The sequence below is a fragment of the Lipophrys pholis genome, assembly GCF_963383615.2.
Source record: "Lipophrys pholis genome assembly, chromosome: 20".
In the NCBI taxonomy this organism is placed as follows: domain Eukaryota; kingdom Metazoa; phylum Chordata; class Actinopteri; order Blenniiformes; family Blenniidae; genus Lipophrys; species Lipophrys pholis.
Genome location: NC_137648.1, coordinates 4,860,765 through 4,886,048, shown reverse-complemented (window position 1 = coordinate 4,886,048; position 25,284 = coordinate 4,860,765). Strand labels below are relative to the sequence as shown.

At 44.4% G+C, this 25,284-nt stretch overlaps 2 protein-coding genes across 4 annotated transcripts in view; both read right to left on the bottom strand.

The window, feature by feature from the left end:
* The window catches only part of LOC308125899 (dynein axonemal heavy chain 5-like), a gene marked incomplete at both ends in the record, with an annotated part of 63,442 nt that extends 50,949 nt beyond the window's left edge, over positions 1-12,493 (bottom strand). The window contains 23 exon segments of the mRNA XM_080489939.1: positions 3,503-3,517; positions 3,520-3,656; positions 3,764-3,915; positions 3,989-4,128; positions 4,624-4,779; positions 4,867-4,956; positions 5,070-5,243; positions 5,650-5,745; positions 5,968-6,063; positions 6,521-6,626; positions 6,724-6,843; positions 6,929-7,110; positions 7,190-7,288; positions 7,870-7,963; positions 8,358-8,523; positions 8,746-8,932; positions 9,083-9,184; positions 9,286-9,357; positions 10,958-11,047; positions 11,187-11,261; positions 11,506-11,694; positions 11,941-12,044; positions 12,385-12,493. Of these exon segments, the coding sequence (XP_080346065.1) occupies positions 3,503-3,517; positions 3,520-3,656; positions 3,764-3,915; positions 3,989-4,128; positions 4,624-4,779; positions 4,867-4,956; positions 5,070-5,243; positions 5,650-5,745; positions 5,968-6,063; positions 6,521-6,626; positions 6,724-6,843; positions 6,929-7,110; positions 7,190-7,288; positions 7,870-7,963; positions 8,358-8,523; positions 8,746-8,932; positions 9,083-9,184; positions 9,286-9,357; positions 10,958-11,047; positions 11,187-11,261; positions 11,506-11,694; positions 11,941-12,044; positions 12,385-12,493 (2,751 nt within the window).
* A 2,499-nt stretch (positions 12,494-14,992) lies between these two features.
* Positions 14,993-24,494, bottom strand: LOC308125689 (NACHT, LRR and PYD domains-containing protein 3-like). 3 transcript variants are annotated; one of them, XM_080489619.1, is made up of 11 exons: positions 24,442-24,494; positions 23,723-23,869; positions 23,204-23,341; positions 22,265-22,396; positions 19,378-21,309; positions 18,392-18,565; positions 18,026-18,199; positions 17,644-17,814; positions 16,495-16,671; positions 15,988-16,161; positions 14,993-15,254 (listed from the first exon to the last, which is right to left on the bottom strand). In XM_080489619.1, exons 2-11 carry the CDS (start codon positions 23,851-23,853, stop codon positions 15,230-15,232), a joined length of 3,228 nt encoding a protein of 1,075 aa, XP_080345745.1. In that variant the 5' UTR covers positions 23,854-23,869; positions 24,442-24,494; the 3' UTR covers positions 14,993-15,229. The 3 variants fall into 3 exon arrangements, with proteins under 3 accessions (XP_080345745.1, XP_080345744.1, XP_080345746.1); XM_080489618.1 differs by having other exon boundaries at positions 24,447-24,493; XM_080489620.1 differs by having other exon boundaries at positions 15,988-16,135; positions 24,447-24,489.
* Between the last annotated feature and the right edge of the window lie 790 nt (positions 24,495-25,284).

Below are 25,284 nucleotides of genomic sequence, written 5' to 3'. Positions count from 1 at the left end.
TATGTGTGCTTAGATAGTTAGAATAGAAATAGTAAGTCTGCCCAGACTAGCCTTAGCCTGCCCAGACTAGCCCAGCCTGCTCAGGAAATAACCTCACATGTGAACTGGTGGACAGAGAAGGACAGTATGTTTCACAGGACATGGGGACGTTCACAGATTCTATGGATTGTTCGGCCCAGGTTTGCTCCAAAGACTGTGACCTGCATCCCACTCTTCGGAACAAAGGGGGGATGTTGGAGCCAAAATCCTTTGTTCACTCACCCTCATGAGGAAGGGGGGGGGGGGCGAGGAGGGGGGTGAGCCACGTTTCTTTGAGAACAAAGAAACCATGTGCTCAACCCTGGAAAATTCGCCATTGATCACATGACCCCCCCCTGGGGGGCCCCCGGGTCCCCCCTCCTCTAGCTGCGGCACTGCAGCTCGACGGCAGGGGGACCCAAAATCCCGTCATCACCGGGTCACCGGCCCGGTGACGCGCAAGCCAACCCCACGTGGATTGGCTGAACCACGGCCAACGCCGCGGGGAGCCCGGAAGACATCATAACGGTATAAATTCAGGCCCGGGAAGAGATCCAGCCTCTTCCAAAACGAAATCGCGTCAACCCAGACGCACCTTTTCGTAAGGAGACAAAGCGCCTCGTGTTAACGCACCTGGACCGGGCCTGAATTTTCTTCACCTCGCTGGACGAGCTCAAGAAAAGCGGGAATTCCCTTTATTTTTGGTTTCCCCTTCTTTTTTTCTTCTTTTTTTTGTTTGCATCCTCCGGACCCCGAGCGCGCGCTGCAACCGCACGCTCGTCTGCAGACCGACCTGAGCATCGCTTTTTCACTCCCCCCCTCATCGCAAGAAGCTGCTGATCGCCCCTCGGATCACACTACGGGTTTCCCCTCCGTAGTCCACGTCAGGTCTCTATTTTCTGGGACGCCAGAGAACCGCCCGCGGCCACAAATCGACGGATTTCACCTGGCCACGGAAGCACGTTTCCCCCTCGTCCAACCAAGTAAGGCTTAGAGTCTGGGCAGGAATTAGAATAACGTGATATTATTATTGCTGTGTGTTTATTGTTGGTACTTGTAACTTTGGGACGCCGATCCCTGTTTCTGAGTACTTTTGTGTCTACGCGTGGACGGCCATCCACGCGAATCATCGCACGCACGCGCGAGCCTCCTCATCCTCAGCTCACGCTTCTGCTCCCAGAGTCCATATCTGCCTGAACAGCCGTTTTTGGACTCTGTACGTGTAAGCTGAGGCGGTCGCGTCAGTGTACACAGTCAGACACCCCCTCCTCTCTCCTCTCTCTCTCTCCTCTTCTCCTCTGTTTCCCTGTTCACTAACCAGCGCACGGTACGGCCGCCGCTGCCTCCAAGCGCCTCCTTTCAGTGCGTCCCTGGGACCGTGTGTAGTTCACTGCGGCTCGGATTTCTCGGCCACAAGGAATCCGGCGCGCTCCCGACGGCTACGGCCCGTGCGGAGCTCAGTGACGTCACGCTATCCCAGGCAGAGCACGCCGAGCGCCTCTGGTGACCGGGTGGGTAATCACATCGATTTCCTCGCCGGGTCGCCGAGCCGTTTGGCGCCCTCTGGTAGTCGCGTGGGTAATTGCAACCGCTCGTACCGCCATCTGGTGGTTGCATTAAGTCATCACAACTGCCCCGCGCGCCGACGCGCACCTAGTGGCCAGATCGGGTGATTACACCGGACCGCCGACGTCTACCTCCCTCTGGTGGACGTTCGTGGTCATTACCCTCTCACCAAGTCACGCCCCTTTCGCTCCACAAACCCGCACACACACACACACACATCGCTCCCCACACTCGAACACACACACACCCACTCACACACATCGCTCCCCCACACTCGAACACACACACACACACACACACACACTCACACACACACACACACACTTTATTAGCTGGCTTTGTTTTGTATTGTGTTGTTTTATGAGATCTTGCTTGATGTTTATTGATTAGATGTGATTCATAGATTGATGATTTAGGAATAGACGTTTGTTAATAAACACTTAATAGTTGAATTGAACGATTCTTGGTGGTTTTTGTGTGCTTTTCAGCGACAACTGCTGGTTGTAACAGTCAGTGCTCGGATTTACAGCCTTCCTTTCCTGCTTCAGTTAAATTGCGATTATCATTTCAATCAGAAATAATAATTTAAACATTTTAATTGAACTTTCTTTTTTAAGACTGATGTTTCGTTTAAGACCCTAACTTCAGCTGGTGCCCCGACTTTGATTAAGTAACGGTAATATTCAATTGATTAATAGTTTGAATGGTTTAAATCAATTTCAATGATTTTAACGCTTTGGGTAATTTAACACACCTAGGAGGCGTTGGCGAATGAATGCAGGTTTTCCACGGGAATAACCCGCATTGCTTTTAAATAATTTTAAGTGTTTCATCGCATTTTCGGTGGTTAATTACCCGCACTATTATTGATTGATCTGTTACCCAGTTAACCTAATCACAACTTGAATTGTCTCTAAGCTATTGTTCATTTATTTTTGTTGCAGATAGATAATTTGTATGCTTTATTAATTAATAAATTAGTCAATTTATTCAATTAATACTCAAGAGTGCTTTTAATCATTTTTAAGTGGTTTTCGTGCATCTCAGCATCCAATTATCCAGTATTATTAATTCATAAAGCGCAAGTTTATCCAATTAATAATCCTAACTGCATTTAATTCAATTTCAATGGTTTAGCTCATTCAAATAACTCATTGTATTTAATTAGTAAACCCCGACTTTACTTAATTAATTCCAACTCCTCCTTGATTACTCCCGATTGTTATTAGATAAATAACCAAACTTGTTTGATTAACAATCCATTCTAAATTACTTGCAGATCACCTTCGGTGGTCCACTCCACCGAAGTAATTCAGCCTCCCCTCAGTTATTGACTTACGAATCGCAGGTTTGTTTCATTGATAACTTGAATCATAGGTTGCTCTCCGTAATTTAATCATCACTCGTAATCAAGTACCGTTGTTCATTGATAGGTCAATAGCCATTTGTGACGCCTTCGCAGCTTGAGCTTTTCCCCGGTTACTCCAGCGAGTCGCCTCCTGTGGGTCCACAGGCGCTTCGGTAGGTCACGCCACTGACCCGCAGTTGTCAACAAAGGAGTGACCCGTCACGCCTGTTGACCGGTCGTGCCACTGGTGGACCGCCTTCGCGATTGGACCCCGTGGAGGTTCCTCCCGTCAGGCGACCCTTTTTAGCTCAAAGCTGTTGGCCGATAACTGACTATTTACTCCAATCAACCTTTATAGCTTTGCATAACTTACACTTGGTACATTACCTTAGTAATCTATTACTCCAGTAATCCATTACTTTGGTGGCCTACCGCTAGTGATCAGTAATTGTCAACCCGTAAATAACAATTTACTTCTGTTTGGCGATTCGTTTATATGTAAATTACCTCTGACAGGGTAGAACCTTCCGGTAGCCTACCACTAGGGTAATTTGCATATTCTGATCACACGCTGACCCCAACATCGGTGAGTCCTCTGGAAGGACCAGGAGACAACAGGACGACGTGGCCTGGAGCAGCCGGCCGATGCGACAGTCCAACAGGTCGGTGACCACTTTGTTCACCTGGTCCAGTTCCCCCAAAGCTGCATAGACAGAGTCTATGACTGTGGAAAACACAAGGTGGATGCTTCATTCATTCATTTTAGGCTTCATGTCATATCATACAAGAAGAAATAAACTCTAAACTGTGTTTTTGTGCAGCCATCCGTACATCCGTCAGTGTTGAGAGCCGTCCAGGACAGACTGGTGAGTCCAGGGGAGAGCGCCAGCTCCACACTGCTGATGAAAGGCTGCATGAGAGGGAGGAGGAGGGGCGGGATCCTGGATACCACCGCGCTGAAGTCCTGGAGGAGCTCCGACAACCTGGACCAGCAGAGGAGAGTCAACATCGACTGGTAAACACACACCGAGTGACGGTAAAGGCAGCTGCTCTCACCGTCTGTTCAAAGCCTTGAGGTGAGTCTCTCTTGAGGTCATCTTCTGGACCACATTCGGCACCGTCTCCCCCAGTTTGGCCATCCAGCGGGCTTCCTGCAGGACTTCCAGCACTACTGGATCCAGATTCACAAAGAGCTCCTGGAAAACATACAGATCCTCGAAAATAAACTTCTTTCTCACAGACATCTGAAAAAAAGAGGAGGTCCAAGCAGACGAGTGGACCACCAGTAAAGTCCTTGATGGTTACTGAAGTTCTTAAATGTCTTCAATAGTTTAGATGCAACCAAAGGTCCTCGAAGGTCCTTAAAAGTCCTGATGGTTTTTAAAAAAGGATCTTTCAAAAAAGTCATTGAAGATCCTCGAATGTCTTTGGAAGTCATTCAATATTTTTGAACATTTCGGAAGGTTCTTAAAGGTTTTGAAGTCCTTGTTGGATTTTCAATTCTTCAATGATACTTAAGACCTTTACGACCTCAAAGGTCATGTTCAGATGTCCTGAAATGTTTTGGGTCATTAACTTATCGAGGCGATTTCAAGTGTCAAAAAATTGGGAAATTCCAAATGTTTGAAGGTATAAAAAGTTGTTTGCACTTTTGAACTCTTATGTTTGCACTCTTTTCGTCTGTCTGGTACCTTGTTGTTCTCATGTCGGACCAGCAGGGCGGCGCTCAGGCACTGCGGGACGCTCTTTGCGGCCTGACTCCAGGCCTGCAGGTGCAGCAGCTCGTACTGAAGCAACACCATGGCCATCTTGTTATAGCTGTGGATCACTTTGGTCATTTCCGGTCCCTGAGCAGATACAAACCGTCAAAATGAATTCAATCCAACCAATAAGAGACTTTCACATAATTGGGGAGGTAAATCAAGAGATTGGACCTTCAGAGCATCAAGCTTTTTCTTCAGGACCAACATGGGAGCTTCAACCTTCCTGAAGAGCTGACGGCTCCACAGCACCCTGCCTGCCACCTATGACACACTCACAACAATAATCATTCGTTTTGTGTTCTTCTGGATAGTGGTATTTTATTAGCTTTCAATAACACCCTTTCTTGAACATTGAGTGATTGAGCTGTTTGTACCGGGGGCAGGTTGCGTCCGATCGGTGGCCTTTCTCTCTGTTTCTGGTAAGTCTTTCTCAGCAGCTCCAGCTCTTTGCTGTAGCGCTGCAGCAGCAGCAGGTAGTGCTGCTTCAGATCCAGACGAGCCGCTGGACCAGACTCAAACACGAGTATCAGCTCCAGCAACCTCTCCGTCTGAAACATAAACACCGACGGAGGTCTGGGTGTCAGTCGACGAACGGATGAACGAAAGAATAGAGACCAACTGATAAAGATAAAGAAATGATGCATTTGTGAATGATCTGCTGAGAGGGAAAAGATCTGAATGAACAAGCGACTGGAAAAGATGAAAGCCTGCGCTGACGGATGAAAGAAGGACAAACCGAAAAACAATCAAGCAAAGAACCAATGACTGACAATTGATCAGACACATGCATGATCACATCAAAACAGCAACCCAACTCAAATGAATAAACATTTCATCTCTCATTGCTTCTTAAGCTCTTGCCCTGGAAAAATCTGATTTGATCTCAGGTTCAGATTTGACCTGAATATGAGACTCAGTTTGATTCTGGTGCAGACGGACTTAGACGTGACTCACGGAGAACGACTGAGAGAACCAGAAGTCCAGCAGAGAGCGAAGTGCCTGGAACAAACCCTCAACCTGGAGCTGGAAGTCTGCGTAGTCGCTGTCAAACTGAAACACAGAGTTCACGTCAGCCTGCAGACAATCAGAACTATTGTGTTTTCTGCACTACGAGTTGTTCAATTTATCTGACTGTATTTCAGGTGAAACAATTACAATTTTGACTTTTCTTTACAACAACAGTCATTTCCTGATTGTTCCCTCTTTTCTCTGCGAAGCAGAGAATTTTCATTTTTGTACAGGATTTTTATGCAACATAACATTCCATGTGACCTCCAGTTTGCGATGGTCCAGGATGTCGTAGGTCTTTGATTTAGTTGTGGAAACGATGGTCTGGTAGCGGACAAAGATCTTCTCCACACCCTCCACCTGGGAACGAGTCAGACATGTTATCACCAGAGGTCCTTAATGTTCGATCGTCCATTCTGACACATTAGAAATAAAAGCTGCTATTTCACTTTGATTTTCACACCAAATCCCCTTCATCGTTCAGCTAAGACGTTAGCATTCGACCGAAGAACTTGTGATCATTTATTCTCACACCTTTGCATTACAGTGGCGAACATGATCGTCCCTTTCTATCCATCAACATTTGAGCTGCTAATTCCCCAAATCACTTCTTCCTTTTGACCGTTAACCTGCTGTGATCGTCACCTTTAACACAGCAGCACTAAAACGGCAAACTTGATTATACCTTTTCACCAGTTGGCATTAGATGCTCACTCACTCTGATTATGCATTTTCACATGCAAGTTGTTGACATTTGGGATGTTGAATTCTTTCTATTCCATCGCACCTCCACTATCTTAGCTTTGATTTAACAGACCTTCATGTTCTGCAGCGCGTCCAGATCCTCCAGCGTAGACGTCATGTCGGCAATCTTCTCCAGACGCCTGCAGAAAGCGTCGAACTTCCCAAAGATGTAGTTTTCACTAAAAAAGAGAAAACGTGAAGACATAAAGTGTTTGTTTTGATGCTAACTTGCAGATGATCTGAGTATTAAGAGGATGAGCTGCTGTGGCCGGTTACCTGAAGTCAAACTGTCTGTTTTCAGGTTTTTCTCTCAGTTTATCTCGAACTCTCTGAAAGCTCTTCTGATATTCCGCGTTCAGGTTACAGCACTCCAAGATTCGCTGCAGCAGAATCGGCCTGAAATACACACCCATTTTTTATTTTTTCCCTCTTACAATCGAGACTCTGGTCTGAATGAGGTTTCTTCTGTGTTTTTGAGTACCGGCTGTGGTCCCAGATGCGAGCGACCCCCTGTGACAGGTAGCGCCTGCAGGTGGTGATCATCTGGTTGGTGACCTTGAGGAGCAGGGAGGTCATCCTCTCAGAGGTGTTGTAGTACTGCGAGACGGTGTGGATCATCCGGACACTGGTCATCAGACTGGGAATGTGTTCCAGCATGCCCGTCTGTTGGGAATTTAAAGCTCGACGTCTCAAACAGTCAGCCAGTCAACAAAACCATTTAAAAGAAAAATAAATGTTTTACCGGCGTGCATTTTCCCAGAGGTCCAAAGAACTTCTCCAAAGTGTAAAGATACTGCACGTTGTCCTTCGCCTCGTTCGCCACAACCGTGATGTCTCCGTCCTTACAGGATCAAAACGTCAGTGAAAACACATGAAACTAAAATTGACTTCACAGTCCAGTTCCACAAAACCTGGAACATTGTGGAAAAATGGAACTGCAAGCTGAATGAATGATTGAACACTTCAGTAAAGGACTCAAAATAACTACTTCAAAATAAGACTCGACATTCTCAGGACGCTGGGGATACTTTCAAAGTCACTCTCTATAAACATTTCTGAAATCCACTGTCAGTGGACAATTCTGAAAACCACTGCATTCAATCACATATTAAAAAAAAAAAAAAAAACATCAGAAAACAGCCATTACTGGTATATATCCGAGCAATGTTATCCATGATGCAGCAATTTATTGTGAATACTTTAAAAAACCATTGTCTGCAAACACTTATAGGATCATTAAAAATCATCACTTGGGAAGTTTTGGCCGAAGAGAATGATCTGTGCACATTTGTAACAAGATAGCTTGTGGTCGAGTTATAAACATGTTGTTTTCCAAATACGTTTACATGTTGATTATTTATAAAATACGGTATATTCTAGGTTTCAAAGTGCAATGCGGTGGTTTCAAAAGATGTTGCTGACCAGCTCCCTCCAGGCGCGGAGGGTCCGAGACTTGGCGACCTGCAGAACTCCCAGAGTCCTTTTCACATGGGGACGCTTCACTTCCTCCATCAGACTGAAAAACACAACAGGAGTCAAACTCTGATTAAAAAAGAAAAAAACATGGAGTCAAATAAGTCTTGAAAAGATGAACTTATATTTAATAATAACAGTTGGGTGAAGAAAACATAGTTCTGATGAGACAGAATTGAATTATATTGAGGGTTTGTTTATGAAGCCATTTTGCCAGAGTGAATATTATCTAAGAAAAAAAAAAAAAAAAAAGAAAGTCACACACTTTCATGTAAACTTTAAACCTGATCATCCGTAAGACCAACTGAGATCTTAACATGCAGCTGAGGCAAACTGTGACAAACAGGCCTGATTAAATAAAATGTAAATTAAACTCAGCGAATGGAGAGCTGATATAAATCTAATAGACGAAGGACGATGAGTGAGTGATGATCCACCTGTTGAATGTGACCATGCGCCTCTTCCAGTGCTCCAGCTCAGCGGACGGCCCCACATCATCGGCCTCCTTCCTCAGCTGCTCGCTCTCAGTCAGCGCCGTCTTGATCTGATTGGTCCACAGGGAGACCACGCCCTCCAGGTGCTCCACCAGCTCGCTGTTATTGGCTGAGGGGTAAAATGATAATAGAACCCAAGTATACTTTTCACATCTGTTGAACAGCTGTAAACTGTTCTGTGAGAAAATTACTATTAATTAATACTATTAACGAGGAAGTAAAGCCACAAAGAAACTGCCAATGTTTCCATCATAAGTTCAACTTGATGTTGAAAAAAACATTCTCAAATCGCATTTTTCTGAGTTTATTATTTACTATAATGGTTGTTTACCCGCAGCAGTGTAATCTGCAGGTGTGCTCAGCTGTCCGATGGCGTCGGGCAGCTCCACGTGCTGCAGCTGGAACTTTCTCTCCATGCTGACTCTGATTGAACCCAAGTTACCGACGAACTGGTCCACCGACGACAGGAAGGACTGGACGTGTGGACAGGAAACGCCCTCCTGCACACACCCCCACGTCTGCACACAGAGTCCAGGATCCGGAAGTCAGCATCACTGTTAACTTAACATCCGGATTGCACGGCATCTTCCTCCCTTCAGCTGTTACAGACTTCAACCTTTCCCAGGCCCGAAACCGATAAACCCAACGGTGATCTGAGGGGACGGTACCTGCTGTGACCTGAGCGCCGGTAACATGACGTGAGCCAGCAGACTTTCCAGGCTGTTCAGAAAGCCGCCGTCGCTGCTGTCCAACATGCCGAAGTTCACCTCCTGGGAGGTGAAACAACAAGCGCACACATACGAGCGACGTCACCCAAATCCCCCAAGACCCACATCGTCAGACTGAACCAAAGAATTCAGAAGTTACTGACCTGCTGCACGTTGGCGGTGGTTATGGCTTTTTCTGTGGTTCTCAGGAAGAACAAACACTTCCCCACTAAAGCCTGGAAAACACAAACAGAGTGAGCTCGGGAGAATGTATGCACTGATAACACAGTTATATCAGGGGCAGAAAGGGTTAATAAAAGTGTCGTTATAGTGACTCGGCTGTGTGTCATTTAAACTGTGAGTGTGTGACTGAAGTATCGTAGCTTCGAGAGTACTCGGTACTCAGGGATCAGCGCAGAACAAAAAATGCAAAGTGCCAGTAAATGTGCAGATTCAGATGCAGATACTTGTAAATTAATGCTGCAGCATCTTAAATGATTAACCCAGACCTGTGTTTTGCTTCCCAACCGCTAATTAAAACATCAACGCCTTCAGGGAAAGTCTCCCTGGCAACAATCTGCAGTCTGAAGCAGGAAAAGTTAACAAATTGAGAAATATTAGGAAGGATCATGACGTCTTAAAAGACCTGTGACTGTGTTCGTAATGCACTCCTGATACACTTCATATGTCATCGTTGTACCTGGAACACGACTCACATTCTGGAAATGACTAGAAAACTACATTATACCCTTTAACATTACTACTAAAAATGACAATGCTTAGATAAAGTTGTACATCTGTATCACACCCAACCACAATTTATTATTATTAAATTCACCAATATGGTTAAATTACAGACAACGTAAAGCTTCTATATGAATAAAATACATAAATGAAACTAGCATAGCAGTGTCCAAACATTTATTTATGTATTTATTTAATTCCAAACATGTGAATCACAAAAGACAATACAAGAAACTGTGTTTCTAAAGCCCAGAAAGGAGAAGGAGAAAGTCCAGTAAGGTTCAGGGATGGTGACATGTGTGCGCATGTAGGCTTATATTATATTGACAGATGTTTATTTGTATGTTTAATGTAAATTTGTGTATATTCTAACATGTAGATTATGTTTATGTCCACTGTATAATTTGAACACCCTTTGAACGTTTGAACCATTTAGTGTAAATTCTCGCTTGCATTTGTAAATAAATTTAATTGAATTCCATAAAGCCATAAAGGTAGAATGCCGTTTATTCTGCACTCTTCTGCTTCACAGAAGAGAACCCTCACATTGCTCTGAAAAGGCACAAATGATTTAAAAAAAGAAAAGAAAAAAATCAGAGTTGCATTCACATTGTATCGTCACTAACCAGCTCTGAGTCACACAATGAGCTGTTTGTTGGAAAAGCTTCCAATCACCTTGCAAACGGGATTTTCATCCATAGAAACCGAACACAGACTCATTCTCCCCTGTGAAGCTGAACAATGGTGAGCAGTAAGAGGTTCAGCCTGGTTGTTCTGATCTCAGACTGAATACAAGCCGACGGATTCGCTTTCATAAACCATCGTACAAAGGTCACGTCTTCTGTTCAATCCGATCCCATCTTGGGAAGCAAATTCTCCCAAAAGCATCGACGCATTTTCTTTTGACTCAAAACCGTTTGACTTTTATTGGCCGTTTACCGTTTGTGGAGTCGGGGAGCTGCTGTCAACACAGGAAATCTGGTGGGAACTCACTGTTAGTACAGTGGTAATACAGGTGCTTGTGTAAAAACACTCTCCTGGTGTGTACTCAGTCACCATCTAATGAAGTGTGATGAAGCAAGTGCAATCTACCTCTGAGGTTCCTGTGGTGAGGAAGAGTTTCCTCTGAGCCACGGCTGAGCTCGCCACGTCCGAGAAGGAGGAGTGACTGGGCGGCAAATTCTGGAGAGAGAGAGAGAGAGAGAGAGAGAGAGAGAGAGAGAGAGAGAGAGAGAGAGAGAGAGAGAGAGAGAGAGAGAAAGAGGTGTAAGGCATTGAAAAGAGCAGGAAGCCATTTTTTTGTTTGAACAAGTGAAGTCACCTGTTTGACGTTCTGATAGAAGAAAATCAGCTTCTTGGAGCCGTTCGCAACGAAGAAATCATCGATCAGGCCGAACTGGAGGAATCAGATGTGAAATATTCAAAGAGGGAAAATGATTTCCATAAAGAAGGGATGAACAGTTTTGTCAGCAAGATGCGAGATGACACTGATAATTAAAAAAAACACCCAGAATTAATCATTTGTAAAGGCTGCTGTATGGTGGTCAGGAAGGGTCAATTAAATGCAAAAAAAACAATCAAAACGTGAATACACAAATAGAAATTGAGTAGACAAATGCAAAAGCTTCATCTTGAGTTACTTTGTCATCAGAGATCAGGGCGTCTTCCACCTCCGGCTCTCCCAGGCTGCTGCCGTCAGCCAGCCGGGCGATCAGGTACTTATGTCGGGCGTCCAGAGTCGCCCGCCTCTCGTCCTTCACGGCTCGCGCCTGTTTGACTATCTCCCTCCTCGCCTCGTTGGACAGCAGCACCGTCCTCCTCCCGGACGGCTGCAGAGAAAACAGCCGCCAGAAGCTTCTAGAGATTCACACTGACTTGGTGGAAGATTCACTTCATGATTTGGAGTTTAATCTTCACCGATTTCTGCCTCTTTTTTTTTTTTTTAATGACATTAAAGTTGAACAGGGTTTAATCACAGCACTTACTGCTGAAGGTTCACCTCCTGCTGAAGGTTCACCTCCTGCTGAAGGTTCACCTCCTGCTGAAGGTTCACCTCCTGCTGAAGGTTCACTTACTGCGGTGCCGGCGGTTGGAGACGGAGCAGCCACCGGAGACGTCATGCGATTCGTAGATCTCAGGTTCTGGCCTCCGATTCGCCGGCGCCCTCTGCCCAAGACGTCTGGATAATATGAGGGGACAGAACAAAAATGTCGAGACTTTGTGAAAGACTGTGTGTGGAACTTGTTTACTTAAATCCTTATTCTAAATATTATTAAACTATTTCACTATAAATAGTATTATTGGTATGCATGCAGAGATCTATACTGTTTAACTGATTCTGGCTTCGTAGCCTGTACCTCTCTGAGGGGGGACCTGAGGTGGTCTGGGGCGAGATACCGTCGTCACATCTCCTCCCTCCTTCTCCTCCTCCTCCTCTTCTTCTTCTTCTCCTCCAGGACCAGCATGGCTCTCCAGCCCGGGATGGAGGTCGGTTTCTGTGGCAGACAGTGGAGCCTGACCTCCAGCCTGGAGCTCCAAGCCTGAGGACGGAGCGCCAGAGTCTCCAGCTCGGGGGTCCACTGGGGCTTGTTCCTCCGGTTCTGGAGTCTGAGAGTCTGGATCTGCCATCTGAGTTACAACATATTGGTACAAATCAACAGCATCATTCTTCTGTCAGGCGCCATGTGACATTAGATGAATCATCACTCTTTTCGCTCCATCTTTGGTCTCCACCACCCCTCCGCAGCGTCTCAATCCTTCACTATGTTCGCCTGATAATCTCAAACTGCTGTTTGCTGCAGGGAGGGTCACATTAAATGTTGGTTTACAAGCTTTTCTTTATGAAAACAGGCGCCCGCTCTCGCTAAGAATGACATCACAGCTATAATCCAAACCTAAACCGATTGCTGCAGGCCTGAGTGGCGACGACTCACCGGTGCTGATCAGGTCCGAGGAGCTGCTGCTGAAACACAAACTCACAGCATGCAGAGGAACAGGAAACCAGGAAGTGAACAGGCTGTGCAAAGAGTTTCACCGTTGCTATGGAGACATGAAGCGGAGTGTGTGTGTGTGTTAATGACTGAGCAACTGAAAGCACAACATTGCTGCCTCTTCTGTGTGTCTTAATCCAAACACATCGCAAAACTTTGGTCTTGTCAGATGGAGGTAATAAATGTACTCTTGTAAGACTGTAATCAGACACTTTTCAAAAAAACAAATTTTTCTTTATTTATTTTATTCCTGAACAGGAATGAAACTGCCCCACAAACCAGTTGAATGATGAATAGAAGGTTAAACAGATGGAACATGTGTCCATCCTTAAGATGAAGCCGATATCAAATCAAGTTCGTTTTATTTCAAAATATATTAAAAAAAAAAAACTTTTTATCGTTTAAAGTTGGTTTAAATATTTTAATGTATCTAATTTATTCTGAAAAAGTTAAATATATATATTTTTAATTGCAAATTTATATTGTTTGTTGATACTGGAGAAAAGAGCATTTGTAAGGAAATGAAACAACTGCAATGTACAAATTTGTAAGTTATTCAGAACTTTAAAAAGTTTGTAAATTGTAAATAAAAAACCAAGTAATACGAAGATTTTACACTCAATGAAATACAACAATGTAAGATGTGACTGAAAGATGGATGGATGAAAGTTTATTGTAATGTTAAAAAAAAAGAAATCACTTTATTAAGAGAGGATGTTAACAGAAAATGCCGCTTTAAGAATCGTCTTCATCTCCCAACAGTTTCTCATGTATCTTGGATTTCTCTTCAGCACAGGCCCACTACGTCTGAACTTGTCCTCCTGCGTTAACTCAGGACTCCATCTCCGGGTACTTGAACTGTTACTCCTTTTTCTGTCTCGTCTGTACAGAAGTTCATTCCTCTCCCCTCCAGTTTCTATTCCACCTGCTCTCCACAGGTCAATGTCATCTGCAAACATCATGATTCATGCCAGACCTCTTCTGTCGTCCGATATATTACCACTGCAAACAGGGAACTCAGAGCTGATCCCGTGTTACCTTACCTCTCCTGGATTCATGGTTCCCAGCGGCCCACCAAACTCACCAAACTGCAGAGGACCTCAAAATCCTGAGTCGAGGGATTTTTCCATTTGTGTGTACTGTGTCGCTGCGTTTCACTGGTCACATGGATTTTGTGCAGTTTCTAAGACGATCTGTCCTTCATCAGAAACCAAGTTATTGTCATGGATCTTCCATGATTGATGAGATATCAAAGATACCAGAGAGGTTGACTGATGTTTGTCTTTATTTTTTCAGAAAGCAAAGGGATATATATATATATATATACACACACACACACACATATATATATATAGTCATGAAGAAAAAAGTAAACAAGACAATAAAATGGCTAAATAACAGAGGTAACAGTAATCGATAAAGACCATGATTACATAAGTCGGTGTAAACCTATTTGCTTGTTTCAATATTGGATGGAATGCAGATGATCTTCAACTAAAAGCAGCCTTTGATATACTGGATCACGACCTTATTTTAAACATGTTGAAGCACTGGGTTTCAGAAGTCTGTGAAATTAAATGTTTAGTGCCCCTGGGCTCAATCCTGGTCCTTTGCTTTTTAACTTATACATTGGTAATGTCACCAGGAGACCTGGCATCCACTTCCACAGTTGTACTGTATATTGATATGCCTCCTGGTGACATTTCTTAACAAATTCTGAATGGAAGAGGACTTTTTACGTGACAAGACTGAAGTTTTTATCATGGATCCTGAGAATAAGAGTGAGACTTCTGTTAAATGTAAATCCATCTGGACAAGTCAGAAAACTGTGTTTGACTGAGCTACTTTTAATCAGCCTGTTAGTTATTACAAAGACAAAAACTCAGGGTGAGCCAGCTTTCCATCATTATGCCCCACGTTTACAGAACATTCTACCAGAGATGAGGGCAGCAGAGAGCACGGACATTTTTTAATGTCACCTTTTTAATAAGGCTTCTGCTTAATGTCCACTTTTACTAATCTAAGTTGTTTTTTTCTTTGTCTTTTGGGCAACTAAAAACTATTTCTTATTGTTTTAACTTTTTAATACGCTGTATTCTCTTCATTGCAGTCATGTTTTCGAGCTCGGTGCTCAGTCGTTTCTTTTTTTATGTGTTTTTCTCACATTGGGGGGGGGGGGGGGGGTTGAGTAGGTAGGGACGGATTTTTTTTATATTTAGGGGAACTTTGTGTTGCATAGTATGGAATGAAAAGTGCTCTATCAATAAAGGTTCATTAACTGGTCTTTAGTGATGTATTCTCCATTTAAAAACACCCGCCTCCTCCCACTGAACGTCCCCGCGTATCTTCAGGAGAGACAGAATCCCGTCTGAGATCACACAGTGTCGCGTGCCTTCCAGCTGAGGAGAGAAGAGAGGACAAAGGAGATCAAAACAGCCGTTCAGTCAGAGACTCACCGAATGGACTAAAACATATATAAACCTACAATTTAGTCCAGGCTTGGGGCCTTTCAGCGCAGCATGCATGTTCTCCCTGCACACTTCCTCACATAACAGGGACTGAAAGCTCTAGATTATCAGAGCTAAGGTGTAAACTAAGTGAATATCGGCTCCAACACCCTCTGACTGACTCACGAGAAGCCGGTGTTGGATCCGCTGGACTCCAGCACATTGAGTTTTGAGACTTTAAGCTAAAAATCACCAAATGAACTGTGAATTGTACCGGGGTCTACACAGGAGGCTGTCCGCTATATTTGAAACAAGTTGCAATTCATTAATTCAAAAGTGTGGAGGCTAGTACAGCAAATACAGCAGCTTTATAAATGTATTAGCTTCTGCATCGTGCACCGGGGATTATATAAACTAGGGTGTAACGGTAAGGTTGACTGCATGATGTTGCCGTCCTCTGATTTGGAGGTGACAAACAATATAACGTACTCCTAAAGATGGACTGGAGCTGTTGTTCTAGTAGCTTTCATGTACAGGGGAAAACTTGGAATGAAAGGAGTGGCATTTATCTTGTGTCCAAGGTGGATAAAGCAATCAGGACTGGGCATAATGACATAAAAATGAGCCTGTGGCTCTTGTGGTTGGCTGGTTAACAAGAATCAGTGCATTCCCAACTGCTACTGACCTCACGGTCTGCAGACTGTAGGCTGGATTCTCCACAAGCTCAAGCAGTGGCTGCACGTCTGACTCCTGCAGCTTGTTGGCTGTCAAGTCCAGATGTTTCAGATGGGAGGGGTTGGATTTCAGAGCAGAGACCAGGAAACCACAGCTGTCTGAGGACAAACCGCAATAGTGCAGACTGAAAACAAAACAAGAGCAAGAAGACAATGATAAGTATAGAGGGCATTGTTGTAGCATGAAATCATTCAGTGTTAGATTTATTTATAAGCGCTGGAGAATGTTCAGGATCCACAAATTTAAAAAAAAAAAGGAAAATTTAGCTTTTGTAGATGCAAAGAAGAGAAAAGATTGTTGTAAATTGGTAGCAAGGTTTCTGAGCTGTGCACAAGAGCAAATGTTAGGCGTGAGGTACTGGGGATCAGAAATAGCAGCAGCTTAATCAGGTATCAGTCTCCAGACCTCCAACGTCTGTCTTTACGCCTACACACACAACTAAGACACAGTGACTGACTTCAGAGTCTCCAGTCTGCAGAGTGGACTCTCCAGATAGCCACACAGGTGCTGCACTCCCAAATCCACGATTTTGTGGTTTCCATTCAGTTTCAGATGCTTCAGAGACGACGGGATGGACTTCAGAGTCGACGCCAGGGAATAACAGGCATCACTTGTCAACCAGCTACTTCCAAGTCTGGGAAAAAAAAAACAGAAGATGAGGGTTCACAGAGAGTTCCTACCGCTGAAGATCGTTCAGAAGGTTCAACTTTAGAAAACTTAAATGCTCAACACCAAGAGGTGCAACCTGAAACTCTGAAATATGTAAACATGTCAGTACTATAAAAATGGTCATATTTATGCTTAATACTTAATACGAATACACACAGCGCAATTTCTGCGTTCATTACATGTGTAATCATTCAGTACATATTGTGGGAGCTGACAGTTGTGTAGCATGTGGAGTAGTATCACTGTTAGCCTGCGGGGGCAGTGTTGTGTAGTCCAGCTCATGTGCGAGCAGCAAAAGAAACAAAGAAGACAACAGAAATGGAAGATCTTCAAAAAACTACGCATGGACACAAGCACACCGACACCATTACCTCGCCTGGAAGCTTTTAAAAAGAGAAAAGAGAGGACTCATCTCCATTGCACTACTGTACTCTAAATTGCACTGCCCTCTAGTGGATGTACTGTTTACTGTAAGAGACGCATGGCAAAATTTGAATCGCATGTACCAATTCACACAAGTAAAGGGAGCATAAATGGTCCTGAACACATTCTGATGACTTCTAGTGTTCGTAGGTGGGATTTAACAGGCAGCGAGTAAAGACACCGTGTCCTCAATGTTGATGTGAGGCACAAAAAATGACGAGAGGCCCAATTACAACTGCCGTAAATCAGGGGAATGAAAAAGAGCACCGTCATGTGCATGAACAAACCTCTGAGCACAAAGACATTAACGTAACTGTGTGTTTGTATTTACCACCAAATGTATAGCACAAAGACTGTCGTATGTCGGGCAGAAATAAGTCGACCTAAACAGTATTAAACAGGTGGTCAACATTACAAATGTTTTACTGAACGCAAGTATTGGCCTGTAAACACATTAGCTGTGATGAGCATGAGCTGCTTAAAGAAAGGGTAGTTTGGCCTTATTAGAGCTGACCTGAGGCTCTCCAGTCTGCACTGTGGACTCCCCAGAAACCCACACAGTTGCTGCAGCCCTGAATCGTATATGTAGTTGCTACTCAGGCTGAGGTGTTTCAGGAGGGCGGGTTTGGACTTCAGAGCCGAGTACAGAGAACAGCTGAGCTCCACTCTGCAGCAGTGCTTCAATCTGAGGAATATAGAAAAGACGCTGATGACATTGTTTCACATCAATCGGAGGTGTTCAAGTTTGAATGAGCTCTTATCAGAGAAAGTAAATACGGTTAAGAACACTGTGAATGGGTAGCACCCATGTTTTAAATCAAATGTTTTATTGAACATTAAAGAGATTGAAGTGTGGATTAAAGATGGGAGAATCCAGTACAAGTCAGTGAACGCACCCCAGAGTCTCCAGTTTGCAGTGTTGGCTCTCCAGAAATTCACAGAGCTGCTTCATAGCTGCCTCCCCCATTATGGTGTATCTCAGGTCCAGATGTTTCAGATGGGAGGGGTTGGACTGGATGGCGGAGAGCAGAAACACTAAGGTGCCTTTTGCCAGATTGCTGCGTTCAAATCTGAGTACAGAGTAAAAGACGGAGAATAAACTGTAAATGGATGACACATATTGTGCATTTTCACTGTCTTTAACATTCTCAAAGTGTTTAACACTGTTCACAAATGATCCAACTATTAGTATATACAAGTGAAATTTTACAATTTAACCCACGACAGTCCGAACCTGTCGCAGCATCCATCCATGAACTGACCTTAAAGTCTCCAGTTTACAGTGTGGACTCCTCAATCCAGCACTCAGAATCTGCACCCCCGTCACCTGTTGGTCGGCCATCCGCAACGCGAGCTCGGTCAGATGTGACGGGTTGGACTTGAGCGCTGAAACCACGATTTCGCAGTGGGCCTCTGTCAGCCCACAGGCACTCAGTCTGGGGATGAGGAATCAAATCAGCCGTTATGAAGGCATGGAGGCACATCGAGTACAAACACTGAAAGTCTCATCAACTTTGTTTTAATTGTGGGCCGTGTTAGGAATAACATGATATGGTAGGGATGATATCAGTATCTGCAGACAAACACTAAACGAAGAATGCCCCACGTCTGAGTCCCGAGACTCTTTAGCACGTAGCATCTAACACTGCTTGGAGTGCTGCACCTGATTGGACAGCACCCCCAGACGACACGCTTGTCCAATCAGGTGCATAAAGCTGGCAGGATTAAACTTCATGCAAATGAGGTGGGGGGCATCTCCCGGGCGACGCAAGGCAATGCAGCTTGAAATTCACTGCACCCAGCATGCACCGCGGTGCGTTTCCCATAGGCAATGACTGGGAATCGGGAAACTGAGGGATCCTGTGGACACGTTATTTGACTCCAGAATATATTGGTATCAGCAATATTTTGTTTTAAAAATATTGGGTGTCAGCACATATCGGATACTGTGCACCCCTAACCCCACCAATACTTTTGTTACTAACGCGCTAGTAACCACGCTATGCTAACTATTACGTGATTGGTAATTGGTGATTCAATGGCCTCAAGGTTCCGAAAGTTGGGCTGTTTTTGATGTTACAGGAGGGATAATATACTTGTCCTTCTGAGATATTATTAGATACATAATGCAACCATTTTCCTTTTATGAAACTACACCTGAAACTAATATGAATAAATGGGTGAATTTAAAGATGTAGGTCACTGATCTACATTGATCAAGATGGTTAATGGTGACATGTGGACTCACCGAGCCTTCCTGCAGTTCCTCACAGCTGGAATCAGCCTCAATCGACCCTCCAATGACGTGTTATACTTCTTCAGGTCCAGCTCATCCAGAACCTCCTCTGACATCTGCAGCATGTGTGCCAGCGCTGAGCAGTGGATCTCAGAGAGTTCCTTCTCCAATCTGTTCTCTGACTTCAGGAACTCCTGGATCTCCTGGTGCACTGAGAGGTCCCTCATCTCCATCAGACAGTGGAAGATGTTGATGCTCCTGTCAGGAGTCATATTCATCTTCTTCAGATCGAGGCCTATCACTCGACTTCTGAATACAGAGTTTTTATACATTTTCATCTTCTTCAGGTTGTCGATGATTCCATTGATGTATAGTGGACTGATTTCTATCCGACCAAGCAGGTCTCCTAAGATTTCCCGGTTGCATTCCAAAGTGAGGCCATGGAGGAATCGAACGAACAGGTCCAGGTGACCAGTTTCACTCCGGTGACATTTCTTCGTGACTTTCATCATGAATTCACACAGATCCATGAATCTGCAGGTTTCCCAGTCGTCCCCCAGGAACTTCTCGAGCACGTCCGTCTTCTTGGTGGAGTAACAGTTGAACATGTAGACGGCAGCCAGGAACTCCTGAATGCTCAGATGAACGAAGGAGTAGATTGGTTTCTGGAAGATCACACACTCTATTCTGAAGATCTCTGTGAAAACTCCAGAGCACACCGAGGCCTCAGTCACATCCAGACCACACTGCTCCAGGTCTTCTTGGTAGAACATGATGATTCCTTTCTCCAGATGTTCAAAGGCCAGCTTCGCCAGATTCAGAAGAACCTTCCTGTCAGCCTCACTCAGCTCCTCTGGACCTGACTCAGGTCCCTGATGGTACTTCTTCTTCTTCCTTTTTGTCTGAACCAGCACAAAGTGGGAGTACATGTCAGTCAGGGTCTGGGGCAGCTGTCCTCTCTGCTCTGTGGTCAACATGTGCTCCAGAACTGTGGCGGTGATCCAGCAGAAGACTGGGATTCCACACATGATGTAGAGAGTCCTGGATGTCTGGATGTGGGAGATGATTCTGCTGCTCAGATCTTCATCGCTCAGCCTCCTCCTGAAGTACTCCTCCTTCTGGGCATCGGTGAAGCCTCGCACTTCTGTCCATCTGTCCACACAGGTAGGGGGGATCAGACTGGCTGCTGCAGGTCTGGAAGTGATCCAGATCAGGGCTGAAGGAAGCAGATTCCCCAGGATGAGGTTTGTGAGAAGCACGTCGATCGATGACTTCTGTGTGACGTCAGAAACAATCAGCCCGCTATTGAAGTCCAGAGAAATTCTGCTTTCATCCAGACCGTCAACGATGAACAACAGCCTGCAGACAGCCAGCTCCTCTGCCGTCACCTTCTGTAACGTCGGATGGAAAACTTGGAGCAGCTTGAGAAAACTGTACTGCTGCTCTCTGACCAGGTTCAGCTCTCTGAAGGAGAGCACCACCAGCACACTGACGTCCTGGTTCTCCAGGCCCTCGGCCCAGTCCAGAGTGAACTTGTGCACCGAGAAGGTTTTTCCACTGCCGGCGACGCCGTTGGTCAGAACCACTCGGATGCGTCTCTGCTGCTCGGCTGAGGCTTTGAAGATGTCCTGACACCTGATGGCAGTGTCATGGTGCTTCTCCATCTTGGAGGCCATCTCCAGCTGCCTCAGCTCCGGTTCCTTCTGAAGCTCCTCACTCTGTCCCTCTGTGATGTGGAGCTCAGTGTAGATCCTGTTGAGGAGGGTTCCTCCTCCGGGTTCATCACTTCCTTCAGTCACACGTTCACATCTGCTCCTCAGACTCTCCTTGTGTTCATCTAGAACCTTCTGCAGACCACTATAGACTGGATCCTTCAGAACATCCTGATGCCAAGTACAGAAGGACAGCCGTTCCTCGTCAGCAACAACGCTCCTCTTCTTCTTTCTGTCAAAACGGTTATTCACAACAGTCAGAAGTTCAGAATTCAATAGGATTGATTGACAGTGTTGGCCATTGTTTGTCACCAAATTCATATTTAGCGAGTTTATTTTATAGCAGAACAATTTAGCTAAGAGTCTAAAAGCCATGAGCAGATGTTGATTCTTCTTTGGTCGCTGGAAATATTTCTAAAAAAGCGCTGTCGTCTTATAATAAAGGTCTACTGTTTACTACTGTTCAGTCACTGTGTGATCAGAGGGGGAATGAGAAGTCAGTTGCAGGTGCTGAGCCAGAATGCGTAGAACGGTTTTCAATGCTGCATGTCAATTGTTTGGATGGCAGTGGTGATGATGATGTGCAACAGGAAGTGCAGAGACTGAATATTACTGGATAACCGAACAATGTCAATCACCTGCACAAGGCTTCATTTTCGCTCGATCAGTTTGGAAAAAGCTTCACTGTCAGTAACATGTTGATGATGTAACCATGCACTCATGTGCACTGAGAACCGCCTTCCACTCATGCAGGTGACAGTGTAGTAAATGTGGCAGCCGAAAGCAGTATGCTGCACTTTGTTGTAGTGTAGTGTAGTGTAGTGTAGTGTAGTGCAGCAGGGCTCCATCCGATTGGCCCAATACGTTGACGTGTGGAGCTGATATGTTGTGCGGTCAGCAGATGAGTGTAATACAGTACGCAGCTTGTGATAGAATGCACTTTCGGCCCAGGAGCTTGATGGCCAATGGTAGGAACGAGTTTGTCTTACACTTCAGCTTTCATCTGGGGACCCTGAACCAGTTTGCTGCCAGTGGTTCTAATGTTATGGCTTATTCGCGAATACAGCTACTGTAAATAATTAACAATTTCAAAACAAATTTGCGGAGAGAACCGAGCATCAGCAACAGGAAATACAACAAGACTGGAAAAGTAATGAAATGAACAGTTTTCTCATGGCTTCTCTCACCTTGTGTCTGAGGGTTGAGGGTCAGCGCTAAAGAACGGCGGTCTCTCTTTGGACCAGTCGCTCCTCAGAGACAGAAGGTCAGAATCCTCCTCTTCATCCAGACCAGCATGCCTCTCCTGGACTCCAGTCAGTCTGAGAGGAGAAACGGCGACATTCAGAAGGAACGATCACAGTCAGCTTGAACGACTGCAGGAGTTCAGTGCCAAAAGCAAATCAAAGTAAGAAAATGTAAAAATAAAAAAGCAATAATAATATTTGTTTTTATTATTTCATTGTCAGTGAGACATGCAGCATGATAGAGACCCACTCTTTTCATCCCCACTGGACCGCACTATCACCGATCTGTCCACTTTTTCTTAACACACTAATGGATTTTGACCCGTCAAAAACAAAGAAAGCGTTTGATTGTCACTTCCTCTCGGGAGGTCTGGGTCTTTTGTCCTCGGAATGATGACATAAGGCTGTAAAGACAGCAGCTGGTCAGTGACGTCCGAGTCCAGGTTGGACCACAGTTGCTATTCTCCGTAGAGGGTCCCGTTACATGTCTGTCCTCCAGCAGCCCCGTCAGTATCAGGGATGTTGAGTTCTTTTGAGACTTTCTGTGGCTCCGGCTGAATAACAGCTCTGGCTGTGTGTTTTCCAGCAGCTTGAATGTTATCATTGCGCCACTTTTCTCCAGTTGATCTCCAGCTGTATGTCTGTTAGGGAAACTTTCACGACATCGTGGAAATCAAACTTTATCACATTAGGTTTGCTGACATTGAAAAGACAAGACGAAGATGAGCAGACATCTATTTTCCGTTAGACTCACTTACTGTTTCAGACCTGTTTCCCCGGTGGTATACAGTACTTGGTCCAATGCAGAGAAAATCAAGCATAAACAAAGACAAACTCAGCATTGCTGGGAGAGTAATCAAATGTGCTCATCACATCTCTCACCTTGTGTCTGAGGGTTTAGGGTCTCCGCTAAAGTACGGAGGCCTCTCTTTGGACCAGTCGCTCCTCAGAGACAGAAGGTCCGATCCTGCGTCCTCCTCTTCATCCATAGAAACACTCATCTCCTGGACATCAGTCAGTCTGAGAGGGGAAACAGTGACATTTAAAATCAATTTATAAACCAAAATACATTCTAAACTTTGGATTTAACAGAGTAGCCTCCTTTGGCAGATATAACAGCTGAAGACACTCGTTTCTGGCACAGCCTGGACTTCTGTTCGGGTCATTATCTTGCTGTCGGGTTTTTTAAACCTCTGGCCATACAACACTTACCTTTGTACCAGTTCAAGCTATTCAGTGGACTCCAACGACTTCAATAAACTGGAAAAGTTGGGGTGTTCAAAACCTTTTGACTGGTAGTGTACAAAAATGAGTGAGTTCGCTTTAAGAAAATGTATTTATAATGTATTTCAATTTGATTTCTTTACATAAATACAATAGTTTTATGATCACTTCTCTCACCTTGTGTCTGAGGGTTTAGGATCACCGTTAAAGAACGGCGGTCTTTCTTTGGACCAGTCGCTCCTCAAAGACAGAAGGTCAGATCCTGCAAAGTCCGCTCCATCCTCCTCCTCATCCATAGAAACACTCATCTGGACTCCAGTTAGTCTGAGAGGGGAAGAAATCAAAGAATAATATATTATAGAAATAAAACTAATAACAAATTCCTGTCAGAAAATGTTAAAAACTAATTGTTCCGTCTATCCATGTTTTCAATTAATGTTGCTATATTATTCTATTATATTCTAACATGTCAAAAAGGTTGAAAACCTTCAGGTGCAAACACAGCTGAAGATGTAATGAATCGTTTACCATTCTAAATTGGAATCGAATCCTCATAAATATCGGTATAAACGAAACTTTGGAAGCCGCATTAGCCTTACTTTAAAGGTCAAACGTGTTCTGCAGGCTCCAGGTAAATTTGATTTGGTGGAAAGTCACAAAACTGTGTCTTTTGGCCATGCAGGCTGCAGACCTCTGGGTGAGAGGAGTGGCAATAAACCTTCTATAAACCAGAACTGGGCGTCGAGTCACACGTCCGCCTACGCACCGCTCACTTCCGCTGGTTTTCACTTATCGTGGAGGAAATATCGAATCTAAAACCATAAACTAGACAGGCTACGGTGTTCCCAAGTGTTGTCAAGGGACACATAAAACAATAAAGTTGAGATAAGACTTGCCTTACCCTCCCTCCGGACTTGTCCAGTTCTTGTCTCCTTTTTGCCAAATCTCGCGAGACAAAAGCAGCGAGACTTCAGAAAACAACACTCTCGAGATCACGCCCGAGCTGAGACGCCACAGTCCGTGTAGGAGAGTGAGCCAGCGTCACGGCCATTTTGGATGGGGCATCTCACCATAGACATGGCGCTCAGAGCTGGGGATACGTGGCCCTTTGAAGTTGCTTTCCCGGCCCTCTGGGAAATCCTGCCTCAAATGAAAAATGCATGTAATATTTGTAATTTAATATTGGCAATTTAATAATATTACGATTAATAATTTCTCTTTAGCACGATAAAAATAAATGTTTGTTGTGACACTCTCCCTGACTGCAAACAACAAAATTACTCCACCTGTGCATCCTGCCCTCCATGTATAGTTTTTCCGCCCACAAATGACCAACCAACAGAAACATATTTCAAAGAGCAATATAAACAACATATACAAAATCAGTTTATATAAGTATTCTATATATGAGTTATAATTTCAATCATATTTGTTTTTCTTCAGATGAACCAAATTTTAATTATGTTAAATTTTCATACAACAACTGATAAATACATAGCCTCAATACATTATTCGTCGCTACATGATGTCTGACACCTTGGTTAGCAAAGCAAACACTTGTCACTCTGCAAATGTGCTGATTCACATATGGGAAAAAAGGTAATGAAAAAGTACAGTTGTAATTTACTGATTTACTGAACTTGAAATGTAGGGAAAAAAATGTATTGTGATTACCAGACTGGGAAAGACTGAGTAAAAAGTGATCTCGAGCAACAGTAATTTATAAAAATAATGACAGA

What these genes read in the sequence shown, in the direction of transcription:
- LOC308125689 (XM_080489619.1), bottom strand. Translation starts at nt 23,853, where the DNA reads ATGAGTGTTTCTATGGATGAGGAGGAGGATGGAGCGGACTTTGCAGGA. An exon ending in CCTCAACCCTCAGACACAAG is followed by an intron (nt 21,310 to 22,264) that starts GTGAGAGAAGCC and finishes CCGTTTTGACAG; the next exon opens with AAAGAAGAAGAGGAGCGTTG. An exon ending in TGCAGACTGGAGAGCCTCAG is followed by an intron (nt 16,672 to 17,643) that starts GTCAGCTCTAAT and finishes TTTTTTTCCCAG; the next exon opens with ACTTGGAAGTAGCTGGTTGA.